This window comes from Lissotriton helveticus, chromosome 5_1, assembly GCF_964261635.1.
Source record: "Lissotriton helveticus chromosome 5_1, aLisHel1.1, whole genome shotgun sequence".
In the NCBI taxonomy this organism is placed as follows: domain Eukaryota; kingdom Metazoa; phylum Chordata; class Amphibia; order Caudata; family Salamandridae; genus Lissotriton; species Lissotriton helveticus.
In genome coordinates, this window is record NC_136065.1 from 1328635877 (window position 1) to 1328660027 (window position 24151).

The 24151-nt window shown below is 45.8% G+C and overlaps 1 protein-coding gene across 1 annotated transcript in view; it reads right to left on the bottom strand.

Annotated features, from left to right (window-relative positions):
- Positions 1 to 1087: 1087 nt before the first annotated feature.
- The window catches only part of SYT2 (synaptotagmin 2), a 100224-nt gene continuing 77160 nt past the window's right edge, over positions 1088 to 24151 (bottom strand). Inside the window, exons 7-8 of the mRNA XM_078641245.1 lie at positions 11334 to 11467; positions 1088 to 1498 (exon numbers count right to left, since the gene is read on the bottom strand). Coding sequence (XP_078497371.1) covers positions 1292 to 1498; positions 11334 to 11467 — 341 coding nt within the window. The 3' untranslated portion in view covers positions 1088 to 1291. The remainder of the gene's footprint in view (positions 1499 to 11333; positions 11468 to 24151) is intronic.

A 24151-nucleotide genomic window follows, 5' to 3' on the forward strand; every position in this document is an offset into this window, starting at 1 on the left:
ATACGTTTACCAACCCTGAACAGATGGAAGGCTGAGTTGGTCTTGACAGGATCCACGCTTGTAACCTACATCTCACAGCAGATGTGAATGGGAAGAACTAGCTAAGTGAGCCGTTTTGATGTTCAAGTAGTCAGTCGTCCAGACGTTTTGGACATGTGAGACATTCTCATAGGAAGGAAGTATGTGACCTTATAAATCTTATAGGGCACACTGCTGACCTGGAAGTCCTAAAGTCGGCACATCTGACCTGAAAGTGAGGACCACACTCCTGACCCGGAAGTCCTGAAAGTAAATGCACATGACCTGGTAGTCCTAGCATGAATTTTCATCTGACCTGGAAGTTGTAGAGTGAAGTCATAACTCACACAGCAATTTCCTTGCACACACACATAGAGCACTCAACTCCCAATTTTACAACTCTAGAATGAGGAGAGTAGAAACTTTGCAAAAGGACAAGCAGTAGCGTATGTTCCATAGTGTCTGCTTTCTGCTCTTTGGGCCCCTGCTGAAACACCTAGGAATAACCCTACTAGCAAGAATGGCATCACGCTTTGTTTGCCCAGCCTTCTGTGCCACCAAAAGGAGACACTCTATGTTCTAGTGGTCTGGAACTTTGATTTCTGAAAAAGTCTTAAAGTAGTCAGGTAACACCAGATCCTTAGGTATTTCTTCTCTTTTTCGAAGGTGTTCAGCTCACCAAATTTTTTAAAACCACTTTGTGTTGTGTTTTCTCTCAAACAAAGTCAGACAGTGCTTCAGATACTTCAAATTTCCCATTGGAAAGCCTTCCCGGAAGGACTTCATCTTGGATGTGTGCAAATAAAAGGTCAGTGCTTGGGCATGGATGAAAGCCACCCCTCATGAGAGGTGTCCTGGTTGGGTGGTCGATTCTGAAACAAGCACAGTGTATCTGGTCAACTTGGATGGTTGGGCTGTCTTGAATTATGTGGCACATGATGCGGCAGGGGAGAGTTCAAGAAACAAGAAGCATTGCCATTTAGCAGGGTCAGTTGATAGGCTTGGGTCAACATAAGTGGAGAGACGAGAGGGAGAACCTACAACGGGAAACATTCTAGAACATGCCGCTAAGTCTTCCGCTCCTTGTGAAGAATGGATTGGACAGCGCCAACCTGCACCAGGTCCACTTGACTCCCTCTCAGAATCTGTCCACTCTCTTTAAGCTGGAATATTTCATAATCAACACGGAAAAAAACTCTAACTTTGCATAACTGAGGTATCAATAGCTCTGGGTCGCTTAAATGTCTTTTAGGTTATGCTGGACTGTGATGTTCTACTTTTTGGCGGAAAGTGCCTGGTCCACCTCCTCTTCCGGCTTCAGTGGATGCCACTGTGCAATCGGCCTTCTGGGGTTTGCCAGCATGTCTGACCAATGGCGGAGCTCTGTGCCCGAGGCACTGCAACCCACAAATATCTTCCCAATTGCTTCGTTCTTGCCCAGCTTGTCATAATCCAAGACGGTGATGACCACCTGAACTTTCTGCAAAGTGAAAAAGAGAGAGTTAAGCAAAGAGTAAGTTCTGCGTTACCTAAATAGGATATTTACTTAAATCACTTTACAATAATGGTAGGAAATCACAGCAATCAATGTAAAATATCAAACAATGGGGGCATGACTAAGTCGTGGAGAGAGAATGTGAAAAGAAAGAGGCATGTGCAGAAGATAATGTTTCACAGAGATGTTGAATGGATCAGGTTTGAGGTAGAGGGAGGGGAGACACAGTAAGCTCACGCCAGATGCCTGGCTCTGGCTCAGCTTGAGGTCCCTTTGGATAATTCAGCCCAAAACAAGCAGGCTTTCACGTATCTTCCGCCTGCCACCCCCACCTAACCTTAGGAGCCAAGAATTAAAGACAAGGCAATGACTTTTGATGTAAAATGGAGAAAGGAGTGTAAGAGATACCCACTGTGTGACTGAACTGCACATTATGAAACCAAATTCATCTCGGCTTCTTCACTTCAACAAACTGTGTGACCCAATGCAAATATGTTATTTCCCAGAGCCTCCTTTTTCTTTATTATTACATATGAGAGCGCACAAATGTGTGAGTTCAAGATGTGTGCTGTATGAGAACCTCTTGTGTTTGATTCAATGGGCTATAATGTGGCTCCATGTACAATGGGAATCTAGACTATGGGTACACACTGCCTATCAATGAAATGCAATGATGTAATCTGGTGGACTAGTGTGAAATGCTTCCACATTTTAAAGAAATCCAAACTTTGGAATTTTGTAGGGACTTTTTCATATTTTTACATGCTGTTTGTTGCAGGATATATGTGGCAAAAAAAATCAAGGCTCGGCTCATGCACAGGCTCTTGGAGCCAAGACAGGCCTTTGTCTCTGCTCCGGCTCAGCCCTCACTGTTAACTTCTTGGCTTGGCCACCTCTAGTTTGAGATAACCAAATCTCAAAAAATAGGGTTTGATTTATAGTTTAAACTTTAAAGGGAAAAAATATTCCTCCATTTCCTGAAGGAAACTCTAAACACGGAGTGCAACACACCAGCTGGATGTCTGTGGGAAATCAGAGACATTGGTGGCTGTGCTGGTGCTGTTTACCTGATAGGCAGGTGAGCAGAGACAGTCAGACTCCGTAGCTGACTTGAAATGTGATCTGGGGGCTGGACCAGTTGGGAACTCCTTCGATTTCCTCAAAAGTGTGCCGACCTTTTCAGGTGATTGCTTTTAATATGGACGCTCTGATGCTTGACCCGTAATCCCATCATTCTTTGTAGGCCCGGACACAATGATGATAAATGATTAAAAAAATACTCTCTACTTGTTTGTACGACCGTACGACACGGGTAATTACTTTACATGCCTTTGCCACACATTTTTAGCGCACATATTTTTACCAAGACTATGCATTTACAACGTATGCCAATACCACACATTGTTTTTTGATTTAAAAACAATGTATTTGCGTTGGGTGACCCCCAACTTACTGTGGTATTGGCATGCATTGTAAATGCATATTCGCTGTAAAAATATGCGTGCTAAAAAATGCCTGGTAAAGCAGGGGCGGTGGGTGAGATTTTAAAGTGGGGGGGCGGAAAGTGATTTGCATACAGCACCGTAGCGAGCGAGCGCAGCGAGCAAGCCCGAACCTCAAAAGGTGGGTTTGGGGGCGTTTCCCACCCAAGAAAATTTTGAAAAAAAAGAAGAAAAATCGTGCATTTTCAAGCAAATTTGAGAAAGCAGGAAGGTTAATAAAGACTGTTCCCATGAGGCACAGGCTCAGACTGATTTGCATATAGCCATGTCTGAACTGGGGTGGCAGAGTGGGCTAAAGAATGGTGATGGATTAAACCCAGATCTTTTAACTGGGTGTGATTGTTTGATTGGTTCAGATGCCCCGTCCATCACCACCCCCTTTTGTACCGCTTTTGGCCGCCATAAGTGTGGCAGGGTATGCTCAGACGTGAGTCCCTTCCTCACTTTGCCACTGGATTCAAGCAAGCCGGGCTGAAGAAGGCTGCAATGCCAGAAACCGTTCCTCGGATGCTTGTCTCCGGTCCAGGGAAGGCATGGCTTGGCAGTTCGGGCTGGACTGTTCCCATGAGGCACAGGGTCAAGACTGATTTGCATATGGCTGGGTTCAAACTGGAAATTATTAAGCAAACTCTCCATTCTTTCCTATGGGAACAGATATCCTTGCAATAGTTAAAAACGAAATTGGCAGCATTTCACTATCAGGACATGCCACACACACCAGGGCACGTCCTACCTTTCACATACACTGCACCCTACCCACAGGGCTACCATGGGCCTACTTTAGGGATGACTAACATGGAGGAAAAAGGAAGGTTAGGGCCTGGCAAGTGGGTGCACTTGCCAAGTCGACATGACAGTATTAGACTGTACACATGTACTGCAATGACAGACCTGAGTTACATTTACAGGCTACTTATGTGGCTGACACAACCAGTGCCGCAGGGCCTCTAGCAGCATTTGATTTACAGTCCTGGGCACACACAGTGCACTGTAGAAGGACTGACTAGTAAATCAAATAAGCCAATTATGGAAACACCAATCCATAACAACAATTTACAAAGAGAGCACTTTGGCACTGGACAGCAGCAAAGTGCCCAAAGCATCTAGACCAGCAAAACGAAGTCCAACACACAGCAAAAAAAAGAGGATTCAAAGGCAAACATACAGGGGAAACCCACGCCAATGATGCCAGGTCTAACAGGCCGTATTTGTGGGGACAGTGTGTGGTCAGAAATATCCATATCAACAGATATCCCAATTTGGCTATTCTTTTTTGTCTCTGTAATGGGGGCATTTCCCCGCTATGTTTCGCTTAACGACCATCTGACCCAACGACACCCATGTTCTCTCTTTACTACCCAAATCCCGTTGGTTCACATATGTTTAGCAGACATCTTTTAGCCTCGGGTACCAGTCTCTCCCCCAGTACCTTCCCCGTGCATAGGACGACATCACTCCAATACCAACTAATGTGCAAGCACTCCGAAATAATATGTAAGAATGTGCCCTCCTGGCCGGACTGCCTTCTGCAACTATGATCTTCTCTATATCCCATCATGACCAACGTTGGCCCAGTGATGCATATGCTATGCAATATTTTCAACTGCACTTTTAGTTTAGATTAAATTGCTACCTCCTTGGGTGATGCCAGTGCTTCCAGCCAATCCTCCACCTCCAGCCCGACAAGTCACCCTCCCATTTTTTACAGAGCTGCGGAAGAGGATCTGGTGAGTTGTTGATCAGTTTTGAGTAAGTCAAGGAAGTTGCTTTTTTGGGCATATACCCATCAAGAAGGCTGTCCCTGAGAGGTGAGGCCTCTGGAGGGGTTTCTCTTTTGGCGGATCACTGAAATAATATCGAGGGACAGAATATCGACCAACAAAAATATCGTTGACAAAATATCGAGAGACAAAATATCGAGTTTCTATCTACAAACAGGTAAGTACAAAAATATCGAGTTAAAAATATCGTTTACAAAAATATAGTTGTAAAAAATATCGACTTTAATAAAAACAATGTTTAATTACATTAATATAAAAAATTAATTACTAAAATATACTTAACAATACTTAAAATAACTTTTAATAATTAAATAATTAATGAAAGTAAAAAAATAATATTTTTTTAATCATATTTCTTAAAACATATATATATAGTAACAAAATTTAATTAAATAATAGCCAATATTATTAACGTACAAATACAATAGAGTAAAAATTACTATTCCCACTCCAGTGGGTGCAACAGTAGGGAAAGCGTTGGATAGCGTAGGGGTTAAAATTACTATTCCCACTCCAAGGAGTGCAACAGTGGATATATGACGTTACAACGCAACTTTTACAACGCACTACCATTACAACGTAAGTATTGGTAAGTATATAATAATGTTTATAATTTAAATTATTTAAAATTAATTTAATATAATTTAATTTAATTTAATTTCATTAAATTAAATTAATGTAAATTTAATTTTACTTTATTTTTACACTGTACCCCTGTACCCCAAAAACCCAAAACTGACCCTGAACCCTAAAAAAACCCTTTACCCAAAACCCCAAAACTGACCCTGAACCCTAAAAATACCCCTTTACCCAAAAACTAAAAACTGACCCTGAACCCTAAAAATACCCCTTTACCCAAAAACCCAAAACTGACCCTGAACCCTAAAAATACCCCTTTACCCAAAAACTAAAAACTGACCCTGAACCCAAAAAATACCCCTTTACCCAAAAACTAAAAACTGACCCTGAACCCTAAAAATACCCCTTTACCCAAAAACCAAAAACTGACCCTGAACCCTAAAAATACCCCTTTAATTTAACATAATTAGCAATTAATCAATTAAATTAAATTAATTACCAATTACATTTTAAATAATTAACAAATATTATTTAATTACCAATTAATTAAATATTACTACCAATTAATACATTTACGTATTTAATTAATTATAATTAAATTACTTCCCACCCTATTCCCCTATAAACCCACAACCCGCTACAGGAAATAAATTATTTTAATTTACATAATTAGCAATTAATCAATTAAATTAAATTAATTACCAATTAAATTTTAAATAATTAACAAATATTATTTAATTACCAATTAATTAATTATTACTACCAATTAATACATTTACATATTTAATTAATTATAATTAAATTACTTCCCACCCTATTCCCCTATAAACCCACAACCCGCTACAGAATAAAATTACACAATAATTAAAAAAAAATCATTAATTAAAAATAATTATAACATAAAATGACACTTTTCACACATATTATAACATAAAAACACTATAAATATTTAAATATTATTTAAAAAACGATATTTTTTACTATCTAGATTATATACTTGGATATTTTCACTTTCTATATTATTTACAGTCGATATTACTTCACTTACCTTAAAAACGATATTTTGACTGTCGATATTCTGTCCTGTCGATATTTTGTCCAAACGATATTTAAAACTCGATATTTTGTCCAAACGATATTTTGGAGTCGATATTATGTCTGTGCACCTCTTTTGGCACATCGCTTTCCCAGATTGGAGAGTTTGTATGGCTTGCGCTATTTCTTCCTGCGTGATGTCGTTATCCAACTAACCTAACTATTTGGCAATGGAGGTATTTATGGTATATGGACTCGGACTCTGCCGCAAACTAAGGAAACCTACCAAACCTAGACATTTTTTAAAACTAGACGCACCAAGTGGTCCAGTATGGTGTGTCTTGCAGGGATCACATTATGTTTTCTTACCCACAATGTCCTACAAACTTTAAAACTTTATCTGGAATCACACATGTTCCTTACATTTCTGAGAGAGCAACTTCTGGAACTGTGTGGACTAACAAAATTCCTAAAACCCAGCATATCCACACTTCTCCTGATAAAACACTACCATGTGTGTGGCTGGGCCTACCAAGAGTAACACAAAAGGCTCCAAAATGCAACATGGAGACATCTACATTTCCTGTAAGAAAATTACCTGTTTTGGGAATAGGGGTAGCTGCAATATTTGTACCCGGACTTTCCCATCACCCAAAAAAAAAATACCAAACCCAGACATTTCTGAAAGCTGGACATTAAGGTGGGTGATGGTGTGACTTGTGTGAATTTCAGTATGTTTTCTTATCCAGAATGTCCTACAAACTTCAAACTTTGGCTGAAATCCCACTATTTCCTCACTATTCTGTGAGAGAAAGTTCTGGAATCTGCAGGAACCTACACAATTCCTAACACACAGTGTTCTCACATTTCTTACACTAAAAACAGTATCTGGCTAGTGTGGCAGGGCCTACCACCCGCAGAACTAGATCACACCAGCAGCCACTGGAAGACAATATTAACTCCCATGTTCCCTCAATTAAGCTGGTGTTTGTTCCCTTTCCAGCTCTGCCTCTCAGGCAGAGAATTATGCTGAGAGGGCAGAGGTATACCCCGTGGCACTCATCACAATTGAAAGTAGACACCGAGATTCACGAGGGCTCTTTTTACTTTGTTTTGTTGTGACATCAGTATACACTGCGTGCACTGATGAGCCTGGGACAGTCTTCTTTCTCCCTTGCGTCTCAACTTTAATTTTCAAAACATAATGCATCTGGTGTTTTAACTAGAAGCATTTTCTTTTCTTGTGCAGCCATCAACATTTTCCTGAGGCCTGCACAGTAAAGGGTGACTGCATTTCAGAGGTTATAGTATTTTCAAATATTCGAGCGAGCAGTATGCAATGCAAACAAGGAGAACACTGACTTTTTATTTCGAAAAGTGAGGGAAACAAATATTTCAGTGGTGCCAAAACAACCGAAAACACATTATATTTGCTTTATGTGATGCATTCAAGGTTACACTGCTAATTTATTATTTCTTAATCTTAATGTTTCCCTTTTTCATTTGAAATTAAAACAATGCCAAACCCCCACCAAAAAAGAATTGAACTCTTTGATATAACAGTGCCATCCGACGTATCATTATAAAAGAGTGTTATTTCACTTATTTCATATGTATTGTCACTTTTTATACCACGGTGCACAATATGTTTGTGCATTACGTTTTTTTAAGTTTTGAAGAAAACCCACATATGATGTATTTTGAACCCATTTCAGGCAAGGTTTAACCGTTTCCCATTGTCACGCAAATACCAGCGGTAAACGCATTGTTAAAAACGTGTGAACGTAAACAATAGGGGTATTCTATTTGCTCATGCCACGCTACGTATTTTAATAACCAATTTTGGGGAAATATTCAGCAGTTTCTAATGTTTGATATTGGGTTCTTGATTTAGCCCTTGATCAATATTATGCTTATATTAACGTAGTCACTTTGAGCATTCACCAGCGAATTCAAATGTTTGATGTTGGGATTTGCCTCCTGATTTAGCCATATGCTCTAAATGGTCACTACTGGGCTTCTTTTAACTTTGTCATTTTGAGCATTCTGATTCAATGTATCATTTAATATCATATTTTTGAAGCCTACGGTATATTTCAGTACTTCAAGATATTGTGAGGTCTGTGTAGATGGTGGCCCTAGTGAACTATGTGCAATTAACCATACCTAGCTACTGAGAAAGAGTCTTCTCTTGGTCCATCAATCCTATCTTTAGATGAATTGAGGTCTATGATGTACGTAGGTTCTTGGATGTATACAGCCCACCAACCTCTGCACATTTTTAAGTGCCCCAATAATCAACACAAACCAATGTCTCCAGTCAAGATTTGGGTATGGAAAAATATTTTGAACACGAGTGCAGAAACACATGCACAACATATTAATAGATGACAGACTCTTCTCAATGTTATTGGAAATAGTAATTGATAGATACTACAACCTTAAGTATGCATACTACCATACAGAGAGATACATTGCCCATTTAAGGTACATCTATCCCAATCCTCTTGGGAGATGGGGTAGACCCTTTCAGTAAGCAAGTGGCAGGCTGGGTTCAGTTCACGTTACCATCAACACTAGTTTACATGCTCGCCCTAACACTTGCAGGTATCAGACTAGTTGATGTGCAGCATGGCAATCAAACAATTGTGTGGCACAACAAAGGACCAAAGCTGAAAAGACTCTACTGGTGCTGGGTCTGCAGCAGTATTACCTTATAGTTACCAGGTCATTCCATGTCATTGTTTAACAAAGCAGTACATCCTCTGAATCATGTTCTTCATTTGCTTTCAATTCACCCAATTGGGCAAACACACTTGACAGCAATAATTTGTAATGGGATACTACTGGAAACCAGAAAACCTGCCAAGATGGAACAGTTTGGCAACCCTAGGAGGGGACACACGCCTAGGCCTCCATCCTAACTCCTGGGTTAGAAACTGTCGAAGACACAATATCTTTTATGTTTAGCCTAGGCCCAATATTACATGAATCACATTGTCCTGCTACAGCACTGAGGGAGTAGCACAAGGGGGTACCATTCATACTGGGGCAGTAGTATTTCAGATGGCCATATTTGTCTACCACAGAAGGGATTCTCATGCTTTTACAATAACTTAACTTGCTGATGGCCACTACTTCTACAGGAATAGTATATTTGCCGTGGCTCAGTGCTCACAATGGACACAAAGCAGTCAAGAAATGTTTGTAACGCAAATATAATACTTTTGGAGTTTCAGAGGAGTGGTGACTACTAATTGCTTTGTGATCACACACATTTTTCCACCGCATTTCTTGAAAGACGAGATCGTTTAACTATAATACGCAGGGAGACGGGTGGCTTGAAGCTGTTATATCACCCTGTGATTGAGCAAGGGGTGTGATGGTGTGAAGTGTATGGCGCCCGTCATCTGCATTCAGGTATTAACTGTGCGCCCTCTGCAGCTTCACTGCAATGACAGTCCCCCCTTCTACTAGAGAGCACGCAGCTGACATGAGCTGCTCAGCGCGCTCGAGGCCTGCTGGTTCAGGATCCCATACATGTGAGGAAAAATACCCTTGATTTTTCCAGACGCTTCTTGTAAAACAAAAGTATTCCACCCAAAGGTTCCTGCTAAACCAGTTCACAACTTTTTAGAATTTTTAATCAAACTACTCTTATTCCCCTCAAAGCAATCAGGTTCCATCCACCGTTTTTTTTCTCCGTTCCTCTTATTTGGAAACTTATCTGCTTCTACATTCATCTTACCGAGAGTCGGAGGTTCTGGCCTTAATCTTGTCTAGGCTTCAGTACTGTACCATACCCCGGCACTGGACACACAACAGCTCCTCGGTAGCTCGGCGGGGTGGACCGGTAAGGGAGTCTGCTCAGATTTTCTCCCCGGCTCCCCTCTGTATTTCAGCGCGGTGGGCCCCAGCCAATCCTGGCGCTGCATAAGCGCCAGGATTGGCTAGGGGGGCACACAGTCACTCGCCCTGGCGCCTTCTCAAAAGGACGGGGCCCAGCAAAAGACACACCCCTCTCCCTCTCAGTCAACTTGACGAAGTTGACGGCTAAAGCGCATGCGCGGGGAAGTTTCCTCCTGAATTCCTCATGCGCAGCCTGAGTAAGTGGAGTCAGACACTAACCCAGCCCCACCCCCTGCCAGACAGTAACCCAGCCCCATCCCCTGCTCACTCCCTATTCCTTTGGGTCTGTCCCAGTCGGAACACCCGATGAAGCGCTGCATTTAATTATTTGCTGCTCTCTCTCTGCTGCAGCCGCAGGTGCGTCCACCAGGTTTAGTGGGGCTACGCCCCTACGCCCCAATGGACGCACCGCGGCTGTGGTAAAGGCACAACAAGGTAAAAACCTTGTTGTAAAGGCTGTTTCCCCTCTACTTTTATACAACAAATTGTGTACGGCTCCCACAAAAGAGCGTATGCGCAACCCTTGAGTTCACAAGCTAAGTATGGCGTGTGCCTCTGGAGTGTGACACTTGTCACTTACATAGGTCCTCTTCTTGACCTTGAACGACCCAGTGCTACCAGGATTATCATTTAAACATTCAGGCGTATCAACTCCCACAATGCAGACTTAGAAGACACCATGTGAGCCGAGGTGCTAAAGATATTGCATCCAATTGCCACATTTAGCCCTACTTAAAATGTTACCAGGTTGCAGTGCTAACAAGGAAACCACACGTATTCAGAAATGTACATCAACACCAGACTTCTATCAAGAAGCTTTTGGGTTTGAGAGGTGCCATCGTGAGGGAGAAATATGGAAACTGTTCTAGAGGTCCCTGTTGCTGTGTTATGGCATCAGCCAAGTTTCCATGAATCCACCCGCTCTTCCAGCAGAGGCAGATGGTCGTCCTTGAATGAACACACCCTTTTGTACATTTGGTATTTTCCCTCTCTTAGTACAAGGGAATATCTCACCTGTATCTGCTCGAAGGGAATCTCAAAGCTGAAGGACTCATTGAAGTAAGGGTTGAGTGTCTTGCTTTTGACAGTGGTTTTCTTCTTCTTCAGCCGCTTGCCATTCTGCATCAGGTAAATCTTCACGTAGGGATCTGGAAAGAAAAGGGTGTAGGCCTCTCAGTTACATTAGGTATACAGTTCTCAGATTGCCATCATCTTTCTAAGGAAGCTGAGTTGGAAAGATATAGTCCCCAAATTATCCTCATAGCAGACGGCCCCAGGCAGCTCCAGGGCTGCTAAGAGGCCTTGCTGTGCACTGATGATAGTGGGGATTGTACTTTTCTAATGCCCTACACCATAAATGATCTATTCCCATTTTGTTTTACTTGTGGTAACATTGAAACTACTTAAGATTAAAAACAGTATAGTGCAATATTACTATGAAGACTAGACATTTACATTATCTAAAAACACTTTCATTCAATGTAATCTTAAAGCTAACTTAGTCAAAGTGAGCTATGGCTCTGGCTCAAACACGCAATACCACTGAAAATCAGCAGTTATGGTTATCAATGCACACAAACAAGCCAAGACTCACACTTCCCACCATGTTGTAATCTTCACTATTTTTGTGTGTTTGGTCATTTTGAGATTGGTGTTATGAGGATGTTGGGTAGTGCAAGATTGGTGTGTGTGTTTGGTGTGTTGATAACGATAACTCATGATTCAAGTGATTTTACATGTTTCAGCCAGAACCATAACTCACTTCTTAACTTTGTTTATTTCAGTGCATTTCTTTGATTTTCTTTTTGTTGCACTTAATTTCCAATTCTCCTGTTGCGAACGGTGAGTTATGGTTGGTGGTGCTGGCTATAACTTTCATGATAGCCAGAAACCGGTCCTTGGATGCTTGATTCCGGTCCAGGAAAGACATGGCTTGGCAGTTCGGGCTGGACTGTTCCCATGAGGCACAGGGTCGAGGCTGATTTGCATATAGCCATTTCTGACATGGGGTGGTGTGGAGTGCAAAAAAATGATGGATTTAGGCCCAGATCTCTGTAATGGGGTGAATGTATGACATTGTTCTGCATTCTGTCCATCAATTGTTGTTTTTGCATTTGTCACCCGAGTGGGATGGGTATGCTCAGACGTGAGTCCCATGCTCTCCACACTACTGGAGTCAAGCTATCCAGGCTGATGAAGGCTGATAGCCAGAAACCGGTCCTTGGATGCTTGATTCCGGTCCAGGAAAGACATGGCTTCGCAGTTCGGGCTGGACTGTTCCCATGAGGCACAGGGTCGAGGCTGATTTGCATATAGCCATGTCTGACCTGGGGTGGTGTGGAGTGCAAAAAACGATGGATTTAGGCCCAGATCTCTGTACTGGGGTGAATGTATGACATTGTTCTGCTTTCTGTCCATCAATTGTTGTTTTTGCATTTATAACTTTCATATCTCAGTGATTTTTGGTTTAAATTCATAACCATAGCTGTACATTAATTGAGATTTTTAAGAGACATTTTGAGGTTTTTAAAAACATATGTTGAGGTATCATAACCAAAGATAACCACAACTTCATCGAAGCCATGTTTTTTCAGTTAATGTTTAGTTTTTGTTGATCATATATGGCATCCAAGACCCACTATATGATCAGCTCTTATCTTGGGAGGTCTTCACTGTCTTGCAAGTTTCCGTACTCTGAGACCCATATTTACGAAGCTTTGGCGTTGTCCTTGCGTCATGCAAGGGGACAAAAAGACAATACAATGGAGTCAGTAATATTTACAAAGCCACATAAGGCTTGATTTGCATGGACTTGGATGGCTTTGTAAAGAAATATAACGCAAGGCAGCTGCTTGCATTGCCTTTCATTACATTTCAACTTGGGAGGCGTTCCACACATGGACCATGGATGTTATCATGCATCCACCCATGGATTTCACACATTAACAGATTTACAAAGACTTGTACACCTAGGAAGTGAGGTGTAACCAGGAGAAATATCATTGGGGCATATTAGCAAGAACCTTGTTAAAATTATCGCTGTTTTAGCGGCAGGAAACTGCCGCTAAAACGGCGATAATGGGCTTGCTAATATGCATTATAGAATTCCAATAGAAGCCCAGGTTAGATGTCCTGCACATCTTCATTTACAAATAATTACAAAGACATTTGCACACCTTGGGAACGCAGCCAGGGATCTCAGGGGGGCATGTGCCACACAGTTTAAAGCCCTCTGCTCTAAGGATTGTTTTTGTACAAGAAGGTATCCCTTCCTGCACAAAAAACCTGCCTGAAGAGCAGGCACTCTTGTGGGGTGCCTGCATTGGCGTTAAGCTGCATACAGTGCATCAGCATCAACTCTATATGTTCTGCCTTTTAGGTGTATTTCTGCTTTGTTTTATTCTATGTCACTTTTATTCACTTTCGTCCTTTGCTAACTTGTCTTTATTTGCTCCAAATCCTGAAACTGCAATGCATTATCACCTGGGAGGGCATCTTGGTACTGAGCAGGTGCAAGTCTGGCACACCTAGAGCCTAGAGGGACTACTCAAAAAGCCAGGTCTTCAGCTTCCTGCGGAATTCGGGAAGTGAGGAGGAGGCTCTGGTGTAGCCGCAGATGGATCCATGCTTTAGGAGAAGGCTCAACAGCTGGATCTGGTTTTCTCTATGTGTGGGATTTGTGTAAGTAGGAGTCTGGATGCGCGGAGGTGTCTGGAAGGTTTGTGAAAGCCGATGCGTTGTTAAGGTTTGCTGGTCCAGTGTTATTTTGTGGTTTGAAAGTGTGTGTGAGGAGTTTGAATTGTGGTTGTTTGTGAATGGGGAGCCATTGGACCTCCTTCAGGTGTGGTGTGATGGGAGTGCATCGTGGGAGGTTAAGAGTGATTCCAGTCGCCGAGTTCTGAATGGTCTGCAGCTTTCGGGTGAGTTTTCTGTGATCCCAGCATAGAGGGTGTTTCCGTAGTTCAGCTTGCTTGCGACCAAGGTGTGCATAACAGTTTTCCGGGTGCTGATTAGGAGCCATTTGAAAAACTTCAACAGCATCTTCAGGGTATGGGAGCATGAGGCGATGACAGCATTGCCTTGGGCGGCCCTGTTGAGTTTGCTGTTGATGATTATCTCGAGGCGCTTGGTGTGAGTGGTGGGGTTGGGAGCCAGACCTAGCTCTTTTGACCAACAGGTGGAGCACCACAGTGATGTGCTCTTTCAGATGATCACAAATTCGATCTTGTTTGTGTTGAGCTTTAGACAGTTGGTCTTCATCCAGTGGGTGATTCTAGTCATTAAACTTGATCAGTTTACTGGGCTTTTTCTCAGCGAGGGACAGAATGAGTTGTGTGTGATCAGCGTAGTAGAGAACGTTGATATAGTAAGAGCAGATGATTCTCACTAGAGGGATCATGTATGTGTTGAAGAGGATCGGGCTCTGGGAGGATCCTTGCAGAATTCTTCAGATGAGGTAATGGTCATTCGAGGTGTACGGTGCCAGGTTGGCTTACTGGGTCATTCCAGTCAGGAAAAAGATTCATTGGAGTGCGTGCATTATGTAGGCACTGGATGAGAAGGGAGGGGGGAGTGGACTGTGCTAAGGCTGTGGAGCAGTCCAAGAGAATGAGAGCAGTCATGTCTCTACTGTCCAGAGTTATGTAGATATTATCTGTGGCAGCAACGAGGGCAGTTTCCATGCTGTGGTTGGGTCTGAAAGCAGACTGATTGGTGTAATTGGTAGTCGTTGAGGTATTCAATGAGGTGTCAAGGAGATAGGTTTGTAGTTGGTGAGCGTTGAAGGGTTCGCAGAGGGTTTCTTCAGTAATGACTTGACAGTTGTGTTTTTCCAATCATCTGAGAAGGTTGCAGAAGAGGTGGAGGCATCCAGTGTGAGAATGGTGCTGATGGGTTCCAGTCTTCTGGAGTAGGCATGGAGAAGACAGGGATCCAGTGGGGCCCCTGAGGGGATGTACTTCATGGTCACAGAGGTCTCATCTGGGGAATGACAGTCTGTGTGGTTAGCATTGATCCTTTGGATAAGATCAGGATGCGTTTGGAGAGGTCTGTCATGTCCATTTGCTGGCTGAAGTTTCTGTAAATGATGGTGATTTTGTTGCTGATGAATTGAAATGGATTTTTGCAGAGGTCCTGCAGGGGAGTGATCAAGTTGGAGATGTTCGATGGTTAGGCGAAATCCTTCACAATGACAATATAGTTCATTTTGCACATCATTTTTCTCACTTAATCACTCTTTTACATCCTATGATAACATTTTATCATATTTTTTTTATGGATCATTGATTTTACGTAATGAGTGGAATCTTTTCCACTATTCCTCTAAGATGTGAGGACTACCCTGAAGAGTAAATACATTTATTTATTTTTTGAAAATGTGTTTATTGAGTTTTCTATGCATGTCTGACATATAAGAATGTGATACACAGGAGTAGGAATCCCTGGGAAGGGGGGGAGGTTGGGGACCTGCCATAATCAGCCCACAAACAGAAGCTCAATGACAGATATAGGAAACATAAGAATAAACAACACAACTCCAGGGTTGTCACATGCCCACAGTAGGTGCGGGTGAGAAGTATGGCAATAACAATAATCATTACATTTTCTTATGTGGGGTCGGAGGCAGGAGGGGGGAAAAAGAGTGGAGAGGCAGGCGCATTCACAAAAAAGGGGGGAAGAGGGGAATGCACACCAAACCATTCAATTTCTGAACTTACAATCATTGCACAGGTGCCGTAGCTCATGTGTCTCCTCCCAGTCAGTACTGACCGCAGGGCAATAGTATGTGCCAGTGGGTCCCATGAGCTGGTTAGGGGTCAGCTGGGCTGCAGGCAGCATGGACAGGTCATATGGTTCTCCCTCCGATAACCTGTCGCTGGAGACGCCATGCAGGTTTGTAATCATACTGCCCCAGATCTCAATGTCCCGCTCTGTGTTACCATTTGTATGGACCCTCCGGAGCCTACATTCCTCAGCTACCGCCCACTCCAGGATATCTGATACACATTTAGTCCATGACGGTGGAGTTGGACTTGCCCAGCGTATAGCTATGTTTCTCTGGGCTAATCTAAACCCTAACTGGGCAAATTTGTACTGCATTTTTCCCCCTTCTTGGGGAGAGGCAATAACCCTAACAGACAGTGACAGATCGTAAGGTTGGCAGTCACAAGTGTTACCATGTGCACCTCACCCAGTACCCCTTCCCAGAACGGGTGAAGCAGGGGACAGATCCACATGTCCGAAATCCGCCAGTATCACATTACAGCGAGGGCATCCCGTTGGTCTCTCTGGGTAGACCCTGTGCAGGCATTGCAGTGTCAGGTAAGCTTTATATATATAATAGAATTGCGTCAGCTGAAACCTGGCATTACTAGCCGCCTCATGTACCTGTGCCAGGGTCCCGAAGAGTAACTACATCATTTTTTTTTTTTTTTTATGTAAGACGTTTATTAGTAGCATAGAGCAGTACACAATGCGGAGCCTACAGCCCTGGGGGCCGGCTGCAACACTTCAATGCATAGGAGAAAAATAAAATAAGGAACCGAGAAAAGGGGAAAAGGAACAAAGTAGTGAGTGTACATACCTCTACTGACCATAACACCAGGTTAATTGGCATTGATTGCGTCATATGCATTCTGCATGCTCACTGTTCAATTACACATTCAAATGACGTCTCGTTTTATCTTTTTTAGAACCAAAGAAGTTAACTCTGTAAACTCAACAGTTCTTATCCGTTTGTCCCTGAAAGTTCGCTATAATGTCAGGGTAACTTACTGGTATTTGCTGTACGGTTATTCATGGTAGTCGCGGACAGACCCTGTGAGTGTGTCATGTGGATAGAATTCGTTGATGCGTGAGTTTTCTCTAACCGTACAGAGGTGTATATCGCCTACATAGAATGGTGTGCTTCTACCAATGATCAACGCAGTAGGTAAATTGTAACATTAATAAATAGTATAGCCTAATTGCACACTGAGGAGTTTTGACTTCCATCAGGAATAGTAGCAATGAGGTTTGAGCAGATGCGTTCCGCGGTGATGCAGTATTGTGCTGGTCTTTTGTATCTTCGTTTGTAGGTTTACGTGTTCTCAGGAGATTGTGCATTGGCGTTATATGGGAGGTGGCATGTATGTGTGTCCCTTACGTGTGTCCACCTCATGTCTAGCTAACATAACGTGATATCGTTCAGCACGTCGCATAGTCCGGGGTTTCGAGCAGGGTATGCGTCTAGGCCCCTATATTATTACATTCAGCATCGTGTCTTGTATGGCAGTTTGAACCTGCCATAGCCATGTCCCAAACCGGCTCCAATCGGGGAATAAAGAACCCAAGGGGTAATCAACCATGAAGTAACAGTACTGATGTGTCAGGTGTCGTCACGTGTGTCCCGAGTGAAACGATTATGGAAGAAATAGCTGTATATACGAGATTGGAAGAATGGGAATAAATGAGGGGATATTACGCGGAAGAGCAAGGGGGGGAAGAGCGTATCTGGGGGAGTGTGGTTGTGAGAAGAACCAGGAGATTGTCGTGTCATGTCATGTACTGTTGGAGCATCGCGTGGGAAGGGTGCCCGGACCTGTGGCTAGCGGGTGGGAGGTTCGTTACAAGCTTTATGCAATGTGGCGGGGGGGCCAAGCTCCTACTGTCTTGCAGGCACCGTGTCTCCATTGCCTCAGTCTGGCGGGCGTCATGGGGGGGCATCGTTGTCTGAGGCCTTAGTGTTTCCACACCTACTCTACATGTGTCACCCCGTATGTGGTAGTTTTGAAGTGAACCCTCTGGTCGGGCCTTCCGTTGGAGGGAGCCCAATGTGTCATTCCAGAGTTGCGCAATTGGGAATTTTCTTAAGCCCGCTATTTGTAGTTCCACGCTTTCCGCCCTAGCCCAGTTGGTGAAGGAAATATACCAGTACTTAGTGTGTGGTGGTTCCTGCCTTTTCCAGTGCTTAGTGAGCAAACGCTTGGCAGTGATAAGGCCTAAGTCCCAGAACCTGGCTTGTATTTTATTCAATTTGTTTCTTTTGTATAACCCTAGAATGCAAGCTTCCCATGTGTGTGGTAGGCCTGAGCCAGCGCTGTGCGTCAAGAGAGTTGTCACCTCATTCCAATATAGAGCGAGAGATGGGCAGTGCCAGATCATATGTAAAATGTCCGCGCCTAGCAGGTCGCAACGGGGACAGGTAGTAGTATTGACCCTGAAATATCTATTGATTTTGTCTGGCGATAAATATGCTTGATGCAGTATGTAAAATTGTATTGTTTTGAAACGGGAGTTGCGTGGGATATTCACGGGGTTAGCCAGGATCATGGCCCACTCCCTGTCTGTCCAGTCCCTCCCTCGGAGGGCCGCAAATTCATCTCGCAGCGGCTGCGTGGGCCGCTGTGTGTGTATGAGGAGGGCCTGCGCCAGCCAGTGGATGATGTGGGAACCGTTGCCCATGACATGTAGGTATTGCACTAGGTGGTGTGTCGGCAGTTCCTCCTGCACGTCTCCCCAGGCTTCTGTGTAGGCGCGTATAATGGACGCATGGAGTAGGAACGGCCCGGCTGGTAGTCCCGTACCCTCCACCAGTTCTGCAAATGGGAGCATGGCTCCATCCGCATAAAGGTCGCCCGTGGTGTCCACCCCAGCCGTGGTCCAGCTCTCCAGGATGCGCAGTGTCACTGTTCCGCTCCTCCTGGGGGTACCCAACAGGGGAAGCACGGGGACATAAGGTTTCGTTTCTCGGGTCAGTTTTAGGCTACGGAGGAAGCATTTGCGGGCCACTGTCACATGCATTGGCAACGGGCGAGGTCCCTTAGTCAAGGGGTGAAACAGTGCACATACTTGCGTGTGGGTCCACATGTAGTTGGCAGTAGCGGTGTCGTCCAAGTGTGCGCCGCTCAGCCAGTGCGTCACCCATTGCAGCTGTGCCGCCAGATAATATAGCTCTAGGTTGGGGACCGCTAACCCTCCTTCTGCAGTCGGGGCATAGAGTTTTGCCAGTGCTACCCGAGGGCGTCCAGTGTTCCAAATCAGGTTCCGTATCAGTGATTCTAGGTCACGGAATACCCTGGTAGGGACATATAGCGGGATGTTGGTGAAGTGATAGAGCAATCTTGGTAACACTATCATTTTGGAGAGCGCTTTCCTACTGGGTACGTTCAGGGGCAGCGTCTTTGAGAAGGTCATCTGGGCATGCAGCGAGAAAATAGCACGCATCAAGTTGCCCTCCAGTATGCTCTGTGCATCTCTATAGATGTGCATCCCAAGATATTTAAACGTAGTGGGATACCAAGTAAGCCTGACACCCCTGAGGTGCACGTTGCATTCCTGTGTGTCCGAACTGAACGAGTACACTCCGGACTTGGCCCAGTTGACCCTAAGTCCCGACACCTCCTCAAATGTCTGGAATAGTTCCGACAATAAGCCCGGTACTTCAGCGAGGTCACGTATATACAGAAGTAGGTCGTCCGCGTAAAGCGAGACCACGTGCACGCCGTCAGCTAGCGGGATTCCCCATCCCACTCCTCTCGACCGCAACAGCACCGCTAGGGGCTCTATGGCCAGTGAGAAGAGAAGAGGCGACAGGGGGCAGCCCTGTCGAGTCCCTCTGCGCACCTGTACTGGCTCCGAGAGCAATCCTCCCGTTCGCACTCTCACACTGGGCCTTTGATAGTGTAACCCAACTATGTCAACATACGCATCACCCAGGTCGAATTTGTCTAGCACCGCCCTGAGGAAGGGCCATTCCACGGAGTCAAAGGCTTTCTCGAGGTCCAGAACTAGGCATCCCGATCTCGGCCAGTGCAACGTGGCGGCATCCTGTATTCGGAAGAGGCGGCGGATGTTGCGAGAGGTGCTTCGTGCAGGCACAAAGCCATTTTGATCGCTATGGACCAGAGCCGGGACCCCTGTGGCTAAACGTCGGGCTAATAGAGAAGTGAAAATTTTATAATCGGTGTTTAACATGGCTAGAGGCTTGCAGGAGCCCATACATGTTTCACCCCTACCGGGTTTTAGGAGCAAGACCGGGGTGGCTTCATTGAGAGTGGCTGGGAGTGCCGAGTCTTCTATTGCGGCATTGTACACTTTGAGCAATTCCGGGACCAGGATTTCCGAGCATGTTTTAAAAAATTTGGCGGGGAGGCCATCCGGGCCAGGTGATTTGCCGTTAGAAAGAGCGAAAATAGCTTCGCGCATTTCTTCCGGCTCGAGCGGCGCCTCTAGGTCCCCTTGTTGTGCACTCGTAAGGGATGGCAGCTGAATACTTGTGAGATAGTCTGCGATGACTTCTGACGTGACTCTCAGCTGCGACCTGTACAAGACTTGGTAGTGTTGCACAAAGGCCTGATGTATCTTGCTCTGCGCATACACTACCTCCCCCTCCGGTGTTCGGGTGGCAGACACCGGTGCTGTACGGTTCTCCTGTTTGACGAGCCAGGCCAATAATTTCCCGGGCTTATCACTGTATTGATGCACACACGCAGAGTGGGCAGCGTAATTAAGGTGGCGTAATAGCTCCAATAGTGTCGCGTGCTCCTCACGGGCCTCGCACAGCTGGTCATCTGCTCCCGTCACTGCTTCCTGCTCTCGTTGGAGCAAGTCTGTCTCTACCCGGCGCAGGTCAACCTCCAGCCTTTTCTGCATGCTCCTCTGTGTGCCCAGGCAGTGTCCCCTGACTACAACTTTGAAAGCGTCCCATTCGATCTGTGGGGAGGACGCCGTGTCTGAGTTGTCTGTGAAGTATTGTGCTACGCAGGCCTGTAGGGAGTCTCTAAAGGGGGCATCCAGTAATAGGGCAGGTTGTAATCGCCATGTGGGGATAGGCGGGTGTGGGCGGTCCCAGGCTATGTCCATTGTGTGTGGATGGTGGTCTGAGTGCGTTCGGCCAAGGTATTGAGAGTCCGTGACGTGTGGCAGTAGCTCCGATGTCACCATGTATCTGTCTAGGCGTACATGTAATGCGTGTGCTCCTGAATAATAGGAGTATACTTTAGTGTTGGGATTATGGGCGCGCCATGCATCTTGTAAGTCCCACTGTGTCGCCCACTGGGTGAGTGCCCTCGTTGCTCCTAAAGAAGAGGCATCAGGCCTGGGTGCGGCCAAGCGGTCTAGTGTAACATCCAATACGGTATTGTAGTCACCCCCGAGAATCCAGGGGACTCCATGCCAAGGCGCCAATTTCTCCAAAAGGCGTGCCTGGAAGTCCCCCTGATCTGTGTTGGGAGAGTAGATGGACGCCAGAACCACGGGCTGCCCATCGATGCGGCCGTTCACTAGCACATACCTGCCCTCCCGGTCAGTGTGAGTGTGTGTCGCAGTGAAGGGAGTGCCCGGCTTCACCCATAGTAGCGCCCCGCGGGCATATGAGGAGTACTCGGTGGCATACAGTTTTCCCCTCCATCTGCGGCGCAGTGCGGCCACTTCCGCCTTGTTTAAGTGTGTTTCCTGCAAGAGTGCGATTTGAATCTGGTGCCTTTTCAAGTATGTGAGTATGTGATAATGGCACGCTGGCGTGTGCATGCCCCTAATGTTCCAGGTGCAGATTTTTAGCGCAGACATTTTATCAATTCGGGCAGTCTCCCCCCCTGTCCATATGCACTAGCCGGTCCCAGGCCCATTGCAACTCCCCACCAATTACTTCCACGACCATATCCATATCCATTTATACACTCAGCACATCCCAGGAATACATAAAATGTGGGGGAAACAGTCAACAAAAATAACCAACTGTGGGTGAACCATATTTGAATGCCAAAAGGGCAGTAGCGAAACATGCCACCGTCCATACTCTCAATCGAGAGGGACAACCATTCAAGTCTAGGGGGTATCATGTGCTAGTCACAGTCTCGGCGGCTTACTTATTTGAGCAAAGAAGGAAATCGTTGTCCCTCCCCGGGCCACATGTTATATGCGTCTTGCAGCCAAAGTCATTGCGCGGGGATATGGCGCTGCCTCCTGTGCAGGGGTCTCGGTCTGGCCAGCCATGTAGGGGGAAAGTAAAGCAGGTCACATCTCCCAAGCCTCTGGCATAGTTAGTTCCCTGTGTGTTAGGGCCAGCGGGCAGTGGGGAGGAAAGGGGGAGGACCGCAGGGTGGCCCCATCATTACAGTACCTTTTCAGCGACTATGTGACTGGGGTAATACTCACTGCGTCAATGTTCCTCTGTCCATCTTAGGGGCAAGGGGAGACACTCCTGACGCCGCCCAGCTCCTGCGACGCCTCAGCATCCATCCGGCCCCCCATCGCTGTCTCCGCTATTATAGCAGGGTTTGCTAGGACTCCTCGTGCATATTCAGTGGAGCAGGTCAGCTGTCTGCGGTGTGATATCCGGCAAGTCCACCGAAAGCTGAGAGTCCGGTATTCCGTAGATGGCCTCATCGTCGCTTGGGACTATCCGCGGGCTGGTGTCCTGCGCGACGTCAGATGCTGGAGAGCTGCTCAGCTGTGAGACCCTTCGGAGTGCATCTCGTTGCTCCTGTAGAATTTGATCTGCTGGCGGGGAGCGGTGTGACGTGCCTCCCGGGCGACGGGTCTGCTGGTCCCTGTTTCTGCGACGATGTCTCGGTCCACGTGTCCGTGGTCCTGTCTCATGGCCCTGTGTTTGCCTGGGGGCCGTGTCTGTGCCACTGTCGAGCCAAGCGCTGACTTCTTCAGGATTATTAAAGAAGTAGGTCTTTTCCTGTGCCACCACTCTTAGCTTCGCGGGAAAGAGGAGGGAATATTTGAGGCCTGCTGTGTGGAGTCTTCGTTTTACCTCCAAGAAAGAGTGCCTCTGACGTTGCACTTGGATGGTGCAGTCCAGGAAGAACATCACTGTGGCATTGTCTATACGAATCTCCCCAAGCCTTCTAGCTTCCTTCAGGACCGTGTCTCTGTCCCGGTAGTTCAGTATCCTAAGGAGTAGTGGTCTTGAGTTAGAGACCGTGGGAAGCAGTCTCGTGGGTACGCGGTGCGCCCGTTCCACCACTAAGTAGGGTGAGAGTGTGTTTTCCGGCAGCATGTCCCTTAGCCAGTCTTCCACACGTTGGGCAGGGTTGTTGCCCTCCCATTTTTCCAGGATCCCTACGAGTCTGATGTTATTGCGTCGCGCCCGCCCTTCCGCATCCTCGGCGCGGTCCTCCAAGAACTCCACTCTGTTCAGGAGGTCCTATACTTGTTTATCCGTTTGGGTGACTTGGGGTTCAATTTCCGCCATAGTTCCCTCTATTGTCTTGGCCCGATCAGCCAGCTTCTTGTGGTCGTCCCTCAGGTGGGTGAGATCTATGGCGACGCTGTCGATTTTGGATTCCAGTGAATTTCTGGTCGATTGGAGCGACTCTTCCAGGCACTCCATGGCCGCGAGCACGCTATCCAGTCTCGTGGTCACCTGATCAACATCCATCTTTTTTAGCGATTTATCAGTCGTACCTTTCGGGGGGGGGCACCTCCAGTTCCAGTGCGTGTCCTTACCCCTCCGGACATGAGCAGAGCTACCTGGCTATCAGTCCCGCCGGGTCTACAGGAGGATGCGACGGCTTTAGGCTCGTGATCTTGCGGGGTGTTGGTGATGTCCGAGGTTGGCGGGACAATGGGGTGTGTGGCTGCCCCAACGCAGTTGGCCAGTCGGCATCACACGTGTCTACACCGACTCTCCCTTAAGCAGGCAGGTGCATCAGCATTAAGCAGCAGGCGCCAATCATCAGCTCTGACTCTGCTTGTGTTTCTGGCAGGCAGCAGGTCTCACGGCAGCAGGCTGTCCATTGTTAGCGGGGGGTCCTCGTCGGGTCCCCGGTGTCCTCTCCTCGAATTGCCTCGGGGGGGGGGGGCGGGCTCTCACCCGTTGCAGGAATGGCGTCTCAGCGTTG